This window comes from Lynx canadensis, chromosome C2, assembly GCF_007474595.2.
Source record: "Lynx canadensis isolate LIC74 chromosome C2, mLynCan4.pri.v2, whole genome shotgun sequence".
Lineage (NCBI taxonomy): Eukaryota > Metazoa > Chordata > Mammalia > Carnivora > Felidae > Lynx > Lynx canadensis.
The window spans coordinates 83,156,435-83,176,856 of NC_044311.2; the positions used below are offsets into that span (position 1 = coordinate 83,156,435).

Consider the following 20,422-nt stretch of genomic DNA (forward strand, 5'->3'; position numbering starts at 1 on the left):
TTTATACACTTTTAATTTGGCTGCCTTGTTATTATTTTAGTTGTAAGAGTTCTTTATACATTCAAGATTCACATTCCTTACCAGATATATATGACTTGCAAACTTTCTGCCCTTCTCTGAGTTTTCTTTTCACTTTCTTGATTATGTCCTTGGAGCCCAAATGTTTTTAATTATGATGAAAACAAACTTACCTATTTTTCTTTCGTCTCCTATGTTTTGGTGTCATAGCTATGAAACTACTACTTAATCTAAGGTCATGAAGATTTAGCTCTATGCTTTTTTCTAAAAGTTTTGTGGCTTTAGCTCTTACACTTAAGTCTATGATCTATTTTGAGTTACTTTTTCATATGTGGTATGGAGCGTTTAAAATATATATTTTTGGGCAACATGCTACTAATAGACTTCAAGGTCTTAGATAATGCCAATGAAATCTTTTTTTAATAACTAAGAAAGTTCCTGAAAATCCCTTGGAAATATTAATGAGAAAAACATTCATTAAATAGCATACAAATTTAAAATAAATATACAATTTATTCCTGGATTTTACATAAAAAAAGAGTTAAAATACAAAGATGATACAAATAACAGAAAGAAATTCGTGATGAGGGTTAACTGTAAAATTAAAACTGCAGAAAAAATACCAAGAAATAATATGCATTGTGTTTCTATCAACCTGCTTTTTTCTTTTATGACCCTTAACAATTTCATTCTTTTATTACAGCGTGAAAGCACAGTGTCTGTCTTTTTCCGCTTTCATAACTAGAGTACCCAAAATAGTACTCAGCACATAATAAGTAAAAATATTTTAAATCAAATAGATAAGCAGATAAAAACGAATATGCATTAAAATTCACACTTCAGATGCAAGAATTATGATAGAAGGATAAGATAGAAACAGTAAGGTTTACAAATACTTTGTTCCTATCACTGCTTTGCACTTATTTTTCCTCTACTAGTATTGCTATTACCCTGGTGTAGTGCATTATTCTCTTTCTTTTCCTCCTTTAAAGATTTTAGCTTGAACATCATCTCCTTAAAGACATTTATATGGCAACCCTGTCTAAATTAGTTTCCTCTGTTATTCTCTATTACAGAAATAGATTTCTCTTTCATAAAACTAATCCTGAATGGAACATTTTCATATTTATGTGTTTACATGCTGTCTTGCTCCCCCACTACAGTGGAAGTGTTTTGCATTCCATCTCAAGTCTCTAAGACAATGTGTGCCACTTTACCAACTTTAAATAAATAGGTAATAAAATATTGGAGAAATGGGAGCTTGGAAAAACACTGCTGTTCCCTGGGTTTTGAGGAACAGCTATATTGAAACCATAGGCAAACACACCTTTGCAAAGTAATGCTATGTCCTTGGTGTTGGCTTTCAGTTCTCTCATGACTTTTCACCATTCCAGAGAGAGAGAGAGAGAGAGAGAGAGAGAGAGAGACTTTTCCCATCAAATGAGACAGAAGAATGGAAGTTGAAATAATAATGCAAATCCCTCATTGCCCTAGTTATAGAAATAAATTTCAGAGGAAATATCCAGCGATGTGCCATGAAAATTGAATACGCAGAAAGCTTCTGTCTCCAAATCCCAGGTGAGTTCTAATCTATTTGGACCTGAATAAAATTACAAGTAATCTCTCTTCCTTCTTGTCTCTAGAGTTCAATATTTAGCTTTCCTAGTAGTAGTTTATAAAAATTTTAAATAATATTTATTGTGATTCAAAATATCTTAGGTGACCTAATGAAGAGATGACACATGTATATGTCCTCTTTAATCTGTTCACTCGGTCTCTGTCTCTGTCTCTGTCTCTGTCTCTGTCTCTGTCTCTCTCTCGTTCTAAAGTCTTGCAGTAAATATATTTAGATTTTCAGTCTGGAGAGGTTTGGCATTTGTCAGGTGCCTACCTGATATCCATTTTCCCCTTCATAGTATCAGAACCTTGTTTTGATATATATGACCAGGTATATAGCTCAAAATTAAAAACAACAACAACAACAACAATCCAGATATTTACCTTCACTCACTGCACCTAGGGGTGATTATGTGACATAGTTCTATACTCATCGCTGGATATAGTTTATGGACATTGCTAGCATTTCTGGGAAAGTGTGTTTTCCAGATAAATGCATTATATTTCTCTGTGCCACTTTCTTTTTTACTCACAGGTTTTGCACCTACACTGTTACTTCAGATGACCCACTGAGTCATATTTAGGACCATGTGTAGGGTGTTATTACATAATTAATCCCAAATCCTAATCCAGGACTTTTATGAGGGTCAAACAGTTACTCTCAATAACTACACTAAGACATCATGCATAAACTGGAATTCTCCTGGATGAACCAGGACATATGGTCACCCCGTGGGAGATTCATGTTCTCAGTAGCCTCAAAATAAAGTTCTTTCTTTCCAGTTAGAAGTGGCTGACATATGTCACTTTTGACATGTACATTTCCATGCAGCTAAACAACTTCTCCAGTTTACTAGATTTTAAAATTCAGTGGTACAGAAACAAACTTTAGTGTACCATAAATGCAGTACTCTGTAGGCTTGAAGTCTCCTCGAAATGTAGCCCTTTGGTCTGTCCCTGTCTGCTGTTATTCCCATTTGGCTACATAACACACTGTTTTGTTGTGGTGGTGGGGTTTTTTTTGTTTTTTTGTTTTTTTTTTTTTTAATATTCTTTTTCTCAGAGCTGTCTGTTCAAAAAGCCAACTTCTCCACAGACCTGGTCATAGGAACGACTGGCTTCTGTTTCTCTGCTTCACCACATCTCTCTCCCATTCAAATCAGTTGAAAATTGACTTTTTATATTCCCTTTGCATTTAGCACTCATCATGCCTTTTTCTTTTCTCATCCCTGAAGTATGAAGAAATCATGGCCTATAGTCCTATTTTATGTAGATTTCCCTCTAAGCGAGTTAAATAAGGAGACATTTTAAAGAAGGAAGGTCCCCAAAATTGAAAAACTGCCTCATGCTGGGGATGGGAGGGTTGGGGGTGGAGAAAAATTGATCCATATCTTTTGATGATTTTTTTTATCACAAACTAAGAAACATTTACATATGAAATTACTAATTCTCACACTGGTTTCTGAGAGGGAAAGGCAAGGGAGGGCACTAATAATGACAGAACATCTCTTTTGGCAATCAGCCTGGCCCAGCAAGCCATAGTAAAGCTATAACTCCTCAGAAGGAGAGCACTGGGTAATTTACAAGGAAACTGCACCTAGAAGGTTAGGAAATTTCTCCAATGATACAAAGAAAGTAAGTTATGGAACTATGACTCGAACCCAGTTTTATTTCTAAAGCTTGCATTCTTTTTTTTTAATATGAAATTTATTGTCAAATTGGTTTCCATACAACACCCAGTGCTCATCCCAAAAGGTGCCCTCCTCAATACCCATCACCCACCCTCCCCTCCCTCCCACCCCTCTTCAACCCTCAGTTTGTTCTCAGTAAAGCTTGCATTCTTAAATATTACTTAAAACTGATTTCACTAATGGCTAAAGGAATGCAACCTAGAAATTTCGCATAAATGAATACGTGTCGGTCTAGCAAGGCAGAAGGGAAAATATAAAATTCAGTATCATTTTCAAATGATTCAACCAAAGGTCTTCATTAGTGCTGCCTTAGAAGCTTAATCCTACTTTTATTTTTCAATGAAAAATGTTATTAGAAACACATATGCTAATTTTTACAATTAAGGCTAGCCCTGGAGCTAAAGTATTAATATTTTCCAGACATTATACTCTTATAATAAAAACAACACCACTTACTATTGAAAATATAGTAAGTTAAAGATGGATGCTTACCATTATTCAATCCTTACTGAAAGTAAAACTAATGATCTGTTGATTCTTCCTAAAGAAAGACAGCCTAATTCCAACAACAACACAAAAAATCATGTCACATGTTTGCAAGCAACAGCTGCCAGATTCTTGGGCTGCCAGGATTGAATATTTCTTTTTCTTTTTCTTTTCTTTCTCTTTTTTTAATTGGAAAGAATACCCCAGTTCACTTAACTAATATATATGAGGGTAAAAAAATAGGCAAATAAATAATTTTTCTAGGTACTATAGCCAGAAACTAACCTAAAATGAAAAATAAATGTTACAAAATTCAAGAAAATCACATGTGTATGGAAGAAAAAATGTAAATGCGCTAAACTGAATATTTAACAAACTAATTGCTAAACAAGGCTTTGTGATTTGGTCTTTGACTTCCTTCTATCCAGGTGCCATTCAACTCTATGATTCATTTGGCAGTAATGGCTAAGGTACTCCTTCTTTCTCTTCTCTTCTCTCTTCTCTTCTCTTCTCTTCTCTTCTCTTCTCTTCTCTTCTCTTCTTTCTCTTCCTCTTTCTTAAATATTCAGGACTTTTCAGAGAAAGTACCTGCTCCAAGAAATAGTTCTGCATATGCCTCATATTTCAGAACATTCCATGAGGAAGTCAGTTGATGAGGAAATTCAAATTCTAGAGTAGATAATATTTTGTACCCCCATTCTACATATTTTTGTGTAAAAAATCTGCCATTTCTTTTCAACATAAAATGGAAATCTTCCACTGAAAGATGACCTGAAATGACCAGACTGCTTCCCAGGAAGAAGCCCTGGCCAATCTTTGTTCCCCTTCTTTATAAGCAGTATTTGGTACAGAAAGGAAAACATGACAAGATCAGCTCTTAAAACTACAACACAATACCAGGCTCAATGCATAGAAGCATGCAATGACTCTTCTAGCAAACTTTCCATGTTTCAACAGTACCATCATAGCCTATTCAATGTGGAACCAGTTAATTGAACTAGAAACTGTATAGAGACAAAATCAACACAATTATTACAAAAACCATTAAGACCGGATGGCCAGTGAATTATTTGCAGAATTAAACTGCATGAACTGCATCCATTAACTGATTCAATAAGATTTTAACAGATACCCTTACATGGAAACTGCAGTCCTCAGTGTTACACGATGTATTAATATATATTAGGTCTAATCACTAACTTCAAGGGGTTTAATTCTGATAAGACAGAAAGGACACAAAAAACAGTAATTCTAACAAGAAGAAAGGGAATATGCAGATAATGTCCCATCAAGGTGCAAAATATGCAAGCTATGTTTGTAGAAATTTTATTTTGCAGAAATTGAGAAAAGTTTTATTGGGATATTCTGTTTATAGTGAGAAGCAAAAGAAATTCGAGAATAAAAAGTGCTTTTCTCCTATTGTCATTTTGTGGGCATAAAATCATGCTCCCCTTTTAGCTTTTAATGTTGGTCTTCTCCTTTTCTTCTTCCTCAAAGGCCCCTCCCATGTTTCTCAATAACTCTTGACTTAGTCAAGTCAGTACCTTATCACAATCTTGAGATTGCTCTTACCGAAGCACCAGATTTAGGCATATAATTCTAAATAGTGCAAAAGGACATGAGTCCATTAAGAAATTTCTATCTCATTCTTGTCGTTGTCACTATTGCTGTTGATACCTATCAACAAAGCCATCACAAACAAGGTGATAGGCTGCTCTGATTTTAATATAATTATGATTTTGACATGTTGTAACAGTAAAGAGTGACACATCCTTAATTTCAACAGCAAACAAGATGAGCAATGTTGATTTAAAGAATGAACACTGAACTAGGATTTCCTTTTCTTGACCTACCTACCTTGTACTGAGCACCCTTATTTTAGTCACATAAGCTGTTTCCCAAGTGTATCTTCTGTCCTTCAGTGGCAATATCACAGTCATTACAAGGCCCAGATGAGACTGTTTATCTGAAAGCTCAGTTAAAAATTGAGAAAACATTCTACAGTGGAAAGATAGATTATATATAAGGCCAAGGGCATCATGGTATTATGGAAATCTCATCATTTCTGGAGTTAAGACCTAGATAATAAGTTTTCATTCTGTTCCTCACTAGGATGGACTAAAGTCAACAAGCGTCCTAAACTGCAGCTTTTCATCTATATTTAATGGTCCATTCCTGGCCTTCACAGAGCTGCTGTGCAAATTACATATAAATCTAAAAGCCTCTACGAAATAACAAAAACTAAGCAAACTATATTATTTGTTCCAGCACAGTTATTAATACTGCCGCTATGACTATCACTGTTAGAGCTATTCTTGTGACAACTTACAATATTGGTTATGTATTAGAACATAGACTGACCTAAAGCAGTTACTTTATCATTGATTCAGTTTCAAATATAATTGATATGGATTAAGGCAGTGTTAAGCAATTCAATTTGTGTTTATATAATTTGACCTTCATTAATCCCTTAGTTGAAAAAAAATCTTAATAGTTCATAAGCTAAATAATTTAGATTTTAGAGATCACTGGTACAAAGTCAGAACATTATCAATATAATTATTTTAAGTTTATTAAGTAAACAATGGTTATAGTCAGAAAAGCAAGCCTTTTTAAAACATTTCAATTATTATCAATCACTAAAATGCCAGTGATGTGTGTGCTAAGTGCATTGAACCATTCATTTAAAAAGACCCAATACTTTCAGCCTAGTTACAAGTCCTAGACATGTTTCAAGCTATTCAAACTGAATTCTTACTAAGTGCAATTTCCTAGACTCAAATGTCAGGGCTCCCAAATTGTCCAAAGCACTGAATTATGTTTTTACTTCCCAAATGATGATATACCAGATGTTACTCTCATAACTTTCTTTTCTTTCATCATTTTCTTCTTCCAAGCTGAAGAAAGAAAAGTAGATCATAGGCAGAAGTGAGGTATCTTATCTGCTATAACAAAATACCACAGACTGGGTGGCTTAAACAGCAGACATTTATTTTTCATAGTTCCAGAAGCTGGGAAGTCCAAGATCAAGGTGCAGTTGGATTTGGTTCTTAGTGAGGGCTCTCCTTCTGGCTTGCAGACAGCTACAGTCTCATTGTATACTCACATGACATCATCTTTGTGTGCTTACAGAGAGAAAAAGTTCTGGTTTTTCTTCCTCTTCCTTTAAGATGCTAATACCATTATGAGTACTCCAGCCTCATGCCATCATCTAAACCTAATTACCTCCCCAAAGACTCAACTCCTAATACCAACACATTGAGGATCAGAGCTTCAACCCATGCATTTTGGGAGGACATGTTTAGTTTATAATGGGGTAGGACTGGAGACCAAGTCAGAGGAATATATTAATAGAATATTGCATTGACTTCAATTATATAGGTGTGTATACAGGTAAAGAATTTAACCTTTAATCCAAAAAATATCTGGTATTTGCCCCCGGCTTCTGAAAATTGATATTTATTTGCCTAAGGGCCTTAGGCTAGCCAGAGAGAAACAATATGATTTAGGTTTAGCACTTTGAGTCATGCAACATATCAGTCTACCAGGAGCCTGAGGTCAACCACATGGGCAATCATTCAATCAATCTTACATAATGTAGTCCCAATAAAAACTCTTAACACCAAGGCTCAGGTGAGTTTCCTGACTGACAGTATTCCTTGTGTATTGCCAGATATTGATATCAGAAGAGTAATACATTCTGATCCTACAGGAAGAAGATAAGAGAAACTCTGTATTTGGTATGCATGGTATGTGTACCTATGTACTCTACTCTATGTACTTCTTCCCTTGGCTTCCCTTATAATAAACAAGAACCACAATTACAATACTTATAATAGTTTTCAGTGAGTTCTGAAAGTCCTTCTAGTAAATTATCAAACCAGAAAGTGGTATTGGGAACTACCCCAGACCCAAACTTAACAATTGGTGCTAGAGGTGAAGGAGGTCTTAGAGACTGTATTCTCTAATTTTGTATTGACCCAAACTTATTGCAACAGGTAATTATTATGATAAGTTAAAACTCTAGGAAGACAAGGATCTTGCCTATTTTTACCCTCTTGCATATGCTCACTACATAGTATAATGTCTAGTATGTGGTAGAGTTCCAATAAATATATATTGAATAAATTTTAGGTTTATTGAGGTTGACTTTGAGGACAAAGCAGCATTTGTGCTGTGGACTGTAAGATCACCAATGTAATCATAGTTAATTATTCATCTGTTTCTCCATCTATACTTGGAACAGGCAATTCTTTAAAAGTCCACATGTTTATTGAGAGCTTTCCTTTATCAGAGAATGTACTCAATGTTGTGATTGGGAGAAATATATGGCCCAAGTAGCAAAGATGACTATGACATAATTCCTTCCCACTAGAAAAACAGACAATAAGTACTGTGATATTAAAGCAGAAATAGCATCTAATTCTTACCGATATAGGTAATGGAAAGAGGTCACATATCAGTTAAGATCTGAACTGAATTACAAGGAAGGTTAAGAATTACATAGGCACAGAACAACAACAAAGGCAAATATAGCAACATCAATGTAACTATAGTAGTATTACTTTTATCCTTTATATATTTTATTACACATATGATTCTATAATAATAATCTAAAATATGTTATCGCCAATTTTTTTTAAATTTTTTTTAACGTTTATTTATTTTTGGGACAGAGGGAGACAGAGCATGAACTGGGGAGGGGCAGAGAGAGAGGGAGACACAGAATCGGAAGCAGGCTCCAGGCTCTGAGCCATCAGCCCAGAGCCTGACGCGGGGCTCGAACTCACGGACCCGAGATAGTGACCTGAGCTGAAGTCGGACGCTTAACCGACTGAGCCACCCAGGCGCCCCCGTTATCGCCAATTTTTAACCACAATTTGAAAATAATCTGACTTTAGAAATTTACATCAAACAATGCTTATCTGTAATTGTTTTTATGTATGCAAGGCTCAGTTCAAACTACTCTAAATATATAAAGATATCAATCTTATAGTAAATTTATAGAAAAGAGTAGAAAGAGGAGATTCAGACTATACCTTCTCTGCATGATGAAAAAATGCAACCCTCCCCCATTCCCACACAAATGCCTTTAAGCATTATGATAATTTGAGAAAATTTAGGTTGTTTTACAAGATTTTTCAAAATCATGTAAACCTCGAAGAGAATGAAATATCAACACTATTAAAATTCAAGTCAGTTATAACCGGTTAAATAACAAAAATGTTAACATTACAGGCACCATCTGAATAAGGTAAGATTTGTAGGCAAATCTGTCTCAACAGATTGTGACACAGCAGTGTTTCCTGAACTACTAAAGAAGGTGTTTCAGGAACAGAAGTTTCCAGCATTTGTGAGCTTCTTTTGTGTGGGAAAGTGATGCCTTCTAGAACTTTTATTTACTCAGTTTTACAAAAAGTATCATCTAATGCCATTAAAAAATTTGGGGGCTTCCTTCCAAAAAGGCACAATAAATAAAAACCAAGGAGGCAAAAGAATTATACACTGAAAACTACAAAACACTGCTGAAAGAAGTTAAGAAAGAACAAATAAATGGAAAGACATCTGTGTTCATGGATTAGAAGATTTAATATCGCTAAAGTGTCCATACTACCCAAAACAACCTTCAGATTCAAGGTAATCTCCATAAATCCCAATAGCATTTTTTTTTTCAGAAATAGGAGAAAAAATCCTAAAATTTAGGAAAAAATCCTAATCTCACATCATTCTAAACAGTCAAGACAATCTTGATTTAACAAAAAAGTGGTGGACTCACACTTTCTGATTTTAAAATATATTACAAGCCTATAGTAATCAAAATAGTGTAGTACTAGCATAAAGACAGACATATATATGAATGAAACAAAATAGAGAGCTCAGGAATAAACTCTCACATACATAGTGATCTCTGACAAGGGTGCTAAGACTACATAATGGGAAAAGGATAGTCTCTTCAACATATAGTGTTGGAAAAACTGGGTACCTATATACAAAAAAATAAATACATAAAATTGAACCCTTACATTATGTTATATATAAGAATTAACCCAAAATGGATTAAAAACCTAAATGTAATATTAAATTTGTAAAGTTCCTAGAAGAAAACACAGGAGAAAAGATTGATTTGGCAATGATTTATTGGGTATGAAACCAAACTCATAGGCAATAAAAGTAAAAATGGACAAGTGGGATTACATCAAAGTTACTGCACAACAAAGAAAGCAAAGTGAAAAAGTCACCTTCAGAATAGGAGAAAATATTTGCAAACCATATATCTGATAAGAAGTTCATATTCAGAATATATAAAGAACTCTCACAACTCAACAGCCAAAAAACACATTTAAAAATGGGCAAAGGACTTAGGGGTGCGTGGGTGGCTCAGTCGGTTAAGTGATTTGGCTTGGGTCATGATCTTGTGGTTCATGAGTTCAAGTGCCACGTCAGGCTCTGTGCTCCCAAAAATCAACATTATTTTTTTTTAAATGGGCAAAGGATTTAAAAAGACACTTCTCCAAAACTGGCCAACATGTATATGAAAAGTGCTTAACATCACTAATCCGAGGGAAATGCAAATCAAAACTACAATGAGATATCACCTGGTATCTGTTAGGTTGACCACTACCAGAAAGAAAGAAAGAAAGAAAGAAAGAAAGAAAGAAAGAAAGAAAGAAAGAAAGAAAGAAAGAAAGAAAGTTAGAGGAAGAAAGAAAGGAAAGGAAAGAAGAAGGAACGGAAAGGGGGGCAGAGAGAGAGGGAGGGAAGGAGAAAAAAGGAGGGAGGGAGGAAAAATAAAAGTTAGCAAAGATATGGAAAAATTGAAACTTTTGTCCACTTGTTAGGAACGCAAAATGATGCAGCTGCTATGGGAGCCAGTATGGAGGCTTCTCAAACAATTAAAAAGGAAATCTTTTTCAGATGTTACAACATGGATGAACCTTGAAGACATTACACTAAATGAAATAAGCTAATCACAAAAAGACAAGTATTAGGTGATTCCACTTATATGAGGTATCTAAAGCAGTCAAACTCAGAAACTGAAAGTAGAGAGGTGTTTTCCAGAGACTGAGGGGAAGGGGAAAAGGGGAATTATTGATAATGGGTACAGAATTTCAGTTTTGCAAGCTGAAAAATTTCTAGAGGTCTGTTACACAACAATGTGTGCACAGTTAACACGACTGTAACGTATACTTAAAAATGGTTAAGATGGTAAATTTTATGTTTTTACTATAATTTTTTTTAATTTAAAAAGAGGAGGAAAAAAGCACGAGTTCAGACTATGTTGGCACCCACACTGCTCGAAATAGATGGCAATGATGAATAAAATATAAAAATGTAAGATCTAAATGACATAACCAGGTTCAAAGCAAGTTAAGTATCCCTATGGAATGTAGGAAGACACTAAGCAGTTTATAGCTGCAAAGCTCCATATCGTGAAGTTGGTGGTGTGCCTCTGATCAAGTCCATGGGAACAAAAGCCCTCTGTGGAGGATGGGGACCAAAATATTATAAGAATACTCAGAGAGGTAAATGAGTTAATAACTTTCTATAAAAAGAACAGATAGTAAAAATAGGAAAAAATCAATCAAGATTAGGTAGATATTACTTGGAAACCATTAGACATCCAAAAATGAAAAATACATAGTGACTGAAATCACAAATTAGATGGCATTAATTCTAGAGTAGGTAAATTTGAGTTTCTAACATAAGTCGTTTTGAGCGTTATCAGCATCAAGATAGAGAAGTGAAATGTACATGGGTTAAGAGTTAAAATATCTCATAACTGAAGAAATATGCATCTTTTTATTAAAAGTGCATTCTGAATTTCTAACAATGTAAATTAAGATAGATTCACAACAAGATATTATAGTCAGATTTGCAGAACATGAAACATAAAGAGATTTTTTTTCCTATATAGATTACCTACAAAGGAAAGAATATTAAACTGATGGCAAACTTCTCATATTCAACAATAGATGTCAGAAACCAATGGAGTATAATTTTCAAAGTCCTGGGAAAAATACAGGTCTACTAGAATCCTATAACAATCTGAACTATAATTTATGATTGAAAGCAAAAAGAAGGCATGTTCATGGACACCAGGACAAAGCGAATTCACCACCTACATAGACCTCATGTCCAAAACAAAGATTTCTTTGGGCCAAATTTGATACATACACAAAACCAAAAACTATATGCATAGAAATTATTTTAAAGATTGGTAAATTTAACTATTATCTGTAGAATAATAACTAATCATGCATATGATTTTATTTTAAAGTTTCACTAATCAAATTGGCAAGAAGGGTGGTGGTGTTTACTAGGCAAGATGACATCCTAAGGTCAACCAGCTGTTTGGAATGCAGACAGAAACAAAAAAATATTGAGCATATATAATGAGTATATATAATCTTATATAGTTATAAATGCATGTTAAAAAGTAAGGGTAAATCACTAAAGACAGAATCATAACCTACATTTACAAACTAGTGGAAGAATAAAAATAGAATAGAGAAAAAGTGTCAACACAAGGAAATAAAAAAAGAACACAGAAGCAAAAGAAAAAAATATGAACTACAATGGCAACAACAAATCCAGATGCATCAACAATCTCACTAAATGCACATGAATTAAATTCAGCTATCAAAACACAGATTTTTCAGAATGGATCTTTACATTTTAGCTCTATGTTACTCAGCAGTCACTCCATCTTAACCACTCTTTCCTGTCTCCTGGTGACAGGAAGAAATCAGAAGTCACAAGGGAATTAATTCCTAGTTTTAAAATGAACGCAAACCAGGTAAATGACACACCGCTGGGACTCTAAGTAGCTTCTTTAAGACCTGTTGGGTTTGGCTCCAGCCACACATCAGCCCCCTGTCCTTGCCACATACCAGATATAGCCCCTGTTGATGTGCCTAACTATACTGTTTAACATGAATGAAATAGGAAACGACTTTAAAAAAAAAAAAAAACCCGCCAAGTTTTATATACACCAAAACACCTCAAGAAAACTTGTGTTAATAACCTGCTTTTAACTCACCACCAGGCCCCTGGCTGTGCTGGTACTATCCTGCTGAGGCATACCACATAGCTGAGCAGTACTGTGTTTGTGATGGAGCCTTGATGTTCAATTCTTTTTCAGGTTTGCCTACCCCAGGATCAGCTCTCTCTAGTCTTATAATGAAAGCCTCAGGCCTATGCCTACTGTTTAAAATTAAACACCAGGGTGCCTAGGTGGCTTAGTCAGTCAAGTGTCAGACTTCAGCTCAGGTCATGATTTTGTAGTTCATGAGTTCAAGCCCCCATCAGGCTCTGTGCTGACAGCTCAGAGCCTGGAGTCTGCTTTGGATTCTGCATCTCCCTCTCTCTGCTCCTTCCCCCTCTCAAAAATAAGTAAACATTTAAAAAATTAAATTAAATCAGATTAATTGAATACCAACACTTACTCCTATTAGTTCTATCCAGAGAGAGGATGATTTTGAAAGTAGGAATCCTGATGATTTTTGTCAGCAATGGCATACTTACAATTAAAGGAAAATTGTTCTCAGTAGCCTCTACCATAAGAAGGGAGAAATTAGGTGATTCTTGGTATGAAGCAATAAAAGAAAAGGAAATTGAGTATGTGGTTACCCCAAATAGGTAACTCACCAGGTAATTATTGGCAGTCTAAGGCATTTACTCCCTTACAAAAAAGCACCTGCAGTAAAATTATCTAATCAGGAATTTCTTGAAACCCCTCCTATGGGCTCAAGACCTCTGTGCCTTACCCTTAATTCTGAGCAAGAATGATAAAAAGAATGCATTTCTGAACATGCTTCAGAGTATGCAGTTTACTTAACTCCTACTGAATATCCAAGCTCCTCTCAGGAACTTTGAGATTGCACCCAACAAGGGAGACCTCTTTACACTTGGATCCCCTACATACACACACACGCACGCACGCACGCACGCACGCACACACACAGGCTCCTACACACTGTGCTCTGCCTACAGTACTGTTGTCAGACTTTCTGTGTTTTTCTTCTTCTAAAACCTTTGGAAATAAACTCTGGTCCAAAGATCCGAACTCCGTCTTTTTTGCATAACTGATAGTTTTGGCTCTTTGCTTGATGACTGGTTAAATCCCTAAAGTCAATACTATACTAAGATTATCTCCATGTTTTAGTTTGTACTACAGTGAAACATTTTTTTTTAAGTTTAACTAATTAGAATTACTCAAAACAACAAGCTTTTATATTTTTTGCTACTTTTAATTCTTATATTTAAAATATAAACTCATAATAACTGGACATTAAGAACTGTTAGAATTATGTCACATTAAAAATGAAAGATCATTTTTGTTTTAACCAAAAATGTGTTTACCTGTAAGTATTATATTGAGCAGAACTGTTGAAATAATATGTATGTACACATCTAGTATATGAATGCAAATTCAGATCTGAGTATGCTCGGTAATAAAACAGTAACTTTAAAAATCTTAATATGAATGGCAGATGTATTACTAAAAAACAAGCATAATACAGCAGAGATTCATTCAACTGAATATGGAAAAAAGTTTAAAAACAATTTAACATTTAATTTAGAATCTAGTAAGTAGAACTTCCATTTTCAAGGATATCTCTTCATGAACTTCAAATAGGCTATTTCCTTATGAGAGAACAGATATAGATATCTGTATCTATATCTATATCTATATCTACATCTATATCTATATCTATATCTATCTATTCAGTGCAGTCACATTTTCCCAATACATAAATTATTATCTTGAGAGTCAGACAGGCATTAGAGGAGAGTTAACTACTTTACAATGTGTCAGTGCTCATAATGTAGCTACTGATACTACCTAATTTTGTCAGTTTTGGAAATAAAAGAGATGTTAAACAACCCAGTGTCCAACACCCTCACTTTAAAGGTCCAGAAATTAAGCCAAAGAGGGGGAGGTAACTTGTCCGAAGAGAAATAGTAACTGAAATATAAATAAAACTCAAATGTCCAGCCCCTAATCTAGACCTCATTCCATAAATTCACATCATCTTTGAAGTGATGAGTTATGCCAGGAATCTGATATATTAGGTACTGAAAAGATTTATTCAATATAAACAAAACACAACCTATTCTGAAAGTTTTTCTCCACAACAGGACACAAAAGACTCTCTGAAGACAAACTGAAGAATTTAACTGCATAAGCCATCCTCTGTGCTTACAGGAGAAGTAATAGGAGAAAGGAAAAAACGTCTTACCCCTTGAATTAAACAGAACGATAAAATTCAAAAGATCAATTATCCTCTAGAAGTGGAAGCCAGACAAAGAGAATTTATATTGCATAGACAGTAACTAGGTCTTTCTCAACAGGGCATGATCCTTTGCATTGTAAATTATAAAATCTTAGTAAAATCCTGACATTGGGTCAGAAAATATAAAATGACTTCGACTTCTAATTTTCTTCCATAAAAGAATGGTTACTCCACTACCTGTCAACACCAGTTTATGTGTGCACACAAGCACATGCACACGTACACTTTCCAAGGTACTTACTGAGCTATAGAGATAGCCTTCACCATTCATGGCCACATAGAGGCTGGCCTTCACCCCTTGGATGGCCACCACACGCAGGCCCACGGGAATTAGATTGAAGAGGGCTGAAGAGGAAAAAAGAAGACAGAGAGGAAAAAATCAGTGACCTTTTGAATAAATCATCCTGCCTCTTAAGAGGACTCTTTTGAGAATTCAAACCTATGAACTGAAATTAGTAGGGAGAGAGAGGGAGACTAAAGAGGTCTAAGGGTGGGGAGAGCAAGCTTCTTATCTTTGCACCACTTTTAATTACCTATGCGACCTCAGGTAAATCAAATAAACTCATCTGTAATAAAGGGGTAACATTAGAAGGTCTCAAAGGGCCCCACGTTTTTGCTTCACAAAATGAACACATACTCAAACAGTATAATATGATTTTTTCAAACAAGTAAATAATTTGAACCAAAACATTCTCAATAGTGGAAAACATAATTTCCGTCATATGTAATAATAAAATATGACCTTTAAAACCTATGCCAACGCTTCTTGTTTTCAGATTTTTCCCTGTTGTCTTGAACATTGTCTTGAATACAGAAGATAAACATAAAAATCACTGACTCATTCTTAGCTACATTGGTAGAATGAGAGCATTTCTTTTTACATGTAAATGTAGGTATGTAAACAGATGTATCTCTAATTGATAGCTTAAGCTGTAATAGACATATATCTCAGAAAACACACACACACATGTATAAGTACATGCACAAAACCACTAAAACCATTAAAAATTAACTTGTTAAACTGAATTCAGTATCCCGTGATGAAATGAGAACAGGTTTGTGGTCTTTAAATATTTTGGTTGTCCATCACTGAACAATCTATATGTCTACTTGGATAAGGTATTCAAATACCAGAAAGAAAAATAAGAAGATAATCTGTTTTTCTTCCAACAATATATTTTGATGAATTACATCTTCCTAGCACTACTCTAGTTATTGTTCTGATTACAAAATGAGCATAAGCATTAACATTGTCCCTTCCCTGAAATAATTTGTAATACATAACGGAAGAAAGTAATCATATAGTTAGGCACTACAGATGCAACATGGCTATGAACTAAATATCTCACAGCTTCATGAATAAAAGAATATATCTGTAGCTCACTTTAACATCCTAGTTTAGTTGGAAATTTTTATCCCTCTTTTCTACTGATAAAATTTCCATCAGTTCTGGTCATCTTCTTAGTGTTGAATTTAAGATGTATGTAAATCCAACCAAGGGCTACCTGGAATGACTGATTATTCTGGGCTTTTCTCAATGTAGAATGGTAAGCTAACTAACCACACACACTCATACACACACACACACACACACACACACACACACACACACAGTTTGACTTCCAGTCAAATGTTCAGTTGATGGGTGTAGAGGATCAAGACTTAGACCACAGGTTACTACAGCAGGTTTCAATTCTTAGATGCTTGACATTGGACCAGTTCCTTTGCCTCTTTAAACCTGTTTCTTCATTTGTCATGACAGTTGAGACTAAATCTTAGAAGATGCTCAAGAATTATTAGCCAGCTCAATTTGAATGTGAACTGTTTTTGTTCTTCACACTGTCCTTGTGCTACTGAAGTAACTTAAGAAGTACAAGACCTTAAAGTCTACTTGGGGAGAGAAAGCTAAGACATATGGAATAATCTGATACAGTGTATAATTTATTTCTATAATTAAATATAATATATGCATTCTATATATATTTTCTATGTTACAGAAGTTCAGGAAAATGGAAGATCTGTGTGGCCTGAAATATTCAGGAAATGTTTCACATGGAATATGGAACCCAGGTTGACACAAAGAAAGGGCAGAATTTGAGTAAGTCAAGAACAGAAAAACATTTTGGGGGGACAGGCGGTTAGGTGATTCTGGAGGATAATGTATGTGTAGACCAGTAGATGGGAAGATTTGATTCATACTAGGGATAAGTGAGAATGAATACCACATAGATAAAGTAGGGATAAACATCCGAATGTCTGTCACTCTAATCTTAGATACCTAAACTTTGCCAAATGGAAAACAAGAAGTGTGACGCATAAAGATTCGAGCAGCAACAGATTACAAAAAAAGTGTGAGGTTTGCAGACAACATAGTTTCTAAAGTAACCACTCAGAAGCTACATGGCTTTGAGCCATTCATTTAACCTCTGCTTTATTTTCCTATCTGTAAAATTAACATAATAATTGTTACTGCAGAGTATTTATAGAAGAATCAAATGTACTATCAAATTCTTAAAAGTGTTTCATAAAGAGAGAGGTGTTCTCTCTATATAAGAGTTATTTGTCATTAATATATGTCTTCTGCTTGTCAAATAAGGTTACCTTAGGGCATGATGTAAAAACTGACATCATCTCACTGGTATCTATTGAGTTTATATTCAGAATTGTTTAATACTTTAAAAAATAATACTTCATTTTTGTGCAACTCTTAATCTTCAAAGTGTTGATAAATTCATCACTGTATTTGACCCTCAACCACGAACACTATGGAGCATTTAGGACAGAATGATTATCCTAATTTTAGGAAGACAAATAGGTTCAATGTGGTAACCCAAGTGAAACTCTACCTGAACAAAGGTTTTCTGGCTCTCTCACATGTGTTTCCTCCTTCTTTATTTTTAAGTTTATTTTCTCCTAATATCCATTCTTGCCTTTTCACAAAGTCTAAGACTACTTAGCTACCTTTCCATACATATCATGCAGCTGGGTGTGGCTGTGGACTCAGTAATGGCCAAAGAGATGTTGGCAGAAGGGTCTCTGCATAGTTGAAGACTCTTTCCTTAAAGACAGCTTGTGGGGGGGCGCCTGGGTGGTTCAGATGGTTGAGCGTCTCATTCTTGATTTCTACTCAGGTCATGGTCTCGTGGTTCATGGGATTGAGCTCTGCATTGTGCTCCATGCTGACAGCATGAAGCCTGCTTGGGATTCTCTCCCTCCTTCTCTCTCTGCCCCTCCCTGACTCTCACACTTGCTCTCTCTCAAAACAAATAAACTTAAAAAAAAAAGATAGCTTATAAGTTTCCTTCGCCCTCTTCTCAACCATCTGCCTTACTGTTGTGTGGACTGGGATGGGGGCGTGGTGGCTGGATCATCTGAGGCCATGAAAACAAAGACTACCCCCCCCCTAGGGAGTGGTGGTAGGCAACCTGGAAAGAGTTGGGTCTCCGAGGACTTTGGGGAGCAATGGCACCAGTCCAGCAATTACCTAGGGTCTGGCTTTTATAGGAGAAAAATAAGGACTTGTTATTTTAGTCTGTGTAATGTGGAGCCAACCGTAATCCTAAATGATAAAGGAAGCAGAGTGAATATGTAAGGTACCAACTAAAGGAAGGTATTTATACATTGTAAATAAATGCAACTACTGGAAAATATTAAGTTCAGTGAAAATTCTTATGAGAAAGAACAATGAAAACCAACATTGTGCAGAACATCTTTCTCACCTAAAGATTTCTCAGGACAAATGCTAAGAATATTGATCCATCTAACTGAAAGTCATAACAAAGCAACTAGAAAGCTTTTCATACCTGAGGACAGTGTGAAAATTACTAAAGCCAGGCAGGGACAAAAGCAAGAAACTGTGAAAGTTCTATGCAAACCAGAAAGTGATAATGGCTTTTCAATGGTATGCTTTGGGAGATTTAGCAAGTCTATAAAAAAAATCAGTAAACATTTTGGAATTAAATTTTTAGTGGTAAAAGCTAAAAACTACTCTCTTTGGGAAGGTCTGCATCTGCTTCCTAAAATCTTGAAAAGTGGCAAATGACTTACTCTTATCTATTATTTATCTTCATTGTAGTGCACAGGCTGTAACTCACAGGAGCCCTCTGCTACTCACAAGAATTCCTCCCGTGTCTCCAGTCTTCCTCTCCACCCTCGAAGCTATAGCCCTAACTCATAGGAACTGGGCCACACCATTGTTCCAGTCCCTGGAATCTACTCATGCCATTTTCCTGCTTACAACCTCTAGGTACTCTACACTGACTACGGATGGATCCAAAGTTTCTACTCTGATCCTCAGCACCCTTTGCAATATGGCTTCAAATGGCATTTCCAGTTTATCACCTGCTACTCACGCATTCCATTCACCAAAACCAGCTTTATAGAGTTTCCCCGTTTCCCAAGTCCCCCCTTGATCTTTAAGTAGGCTAAATTTTCTTTTCTTTCCTTTTCTTCTCTCTTTTTGAAAAATCTGTCTTTACTATTCAACTGCACCATAAGTTTTACCCAAACCCTTGAGATGGCTGTTTCCTTTTCCATAATTGTGTAATTCATCAGCATATCTTTATAATAGCATTTCAGACATGGCATTATAGCCATTTGTTTACACATCTGTCTCCATCCCTAAAATGGAAGACTTTTCAGGGTAGGTCTCTGCAATTTCTACCCCAGTTATATGTACATATCTTACATTCATCAAATGTTATTGATTATAAGGGTCATGAAAAGACACATTTCCAGAATTTGTGGTCTTCTTATTGGAATAAAAGTGCTTTTTCTTTTTTTTCTTAAGATCAACATATTTTTAATATCAAAAAGAAATTAAAAACTTAAAACATCTCAGCCTGAAGATCAAAATTATATATAGTCACACATTTCTGCTACATGGCATTATTTCCTCTAATATATTTACTTACTGCTTCTAGTAATTTGATCTTCCTCTTCCTACTCTTTAACCCCATGTTTCTGCTTACTTCATTCTCTCTGCTTGGAGTGCTGCTCTCCCCATATCTTCACACTGAACCTCCTGCCATGCTTGACATGACACACCAAATACCAAGTGCTTTCTCTCACTCCTAAGCTGCCCTAGTCCTGAATCTAGACTGTTTTCACCACAATTTATAATTTTCTTCCTTAAAAACTATGTTTCTGTCCTAACCACAACTAGAATGTAAGCTCCCCAAACAAATATCACATCTAAACCACACCTGTATAATACAGAGAGTAGAGAGTGGGAGAGGAAGAAAAAAGAGACAGAAACAGAAGAGAGAGAAAGACACACACACACACACACACACACACACACACAGAGAGAGA

At 35.3% G+C, this 20,422-nt stretch overlaps 1 protein-coding gene across 2 annotated transcripts in view; it reads right to left on the reverse strand.

Moving 5' to 3' along the window:
• LOC115523328 (fibroblast growth factor 12) overlaps window positions 1-20,422 on the reverse strand; it is a 513,840-nt gene that overhangs the window by 160,754 nt on the left and 332,664 nt on the right. For both annotated transcript variants that reach the window (XM_030329264.2, XM_030329263.1), the window contains one exon: window positions 15,351-15,454. In XM_030329264.2, coding sequence (XP_030185124.1) covers window positions 15,351-15,454 — 104 coding nt within the window. The remainder of the gene's footprint in view (window positions 1-15,350; window positions 15,455-20,422) is intronic.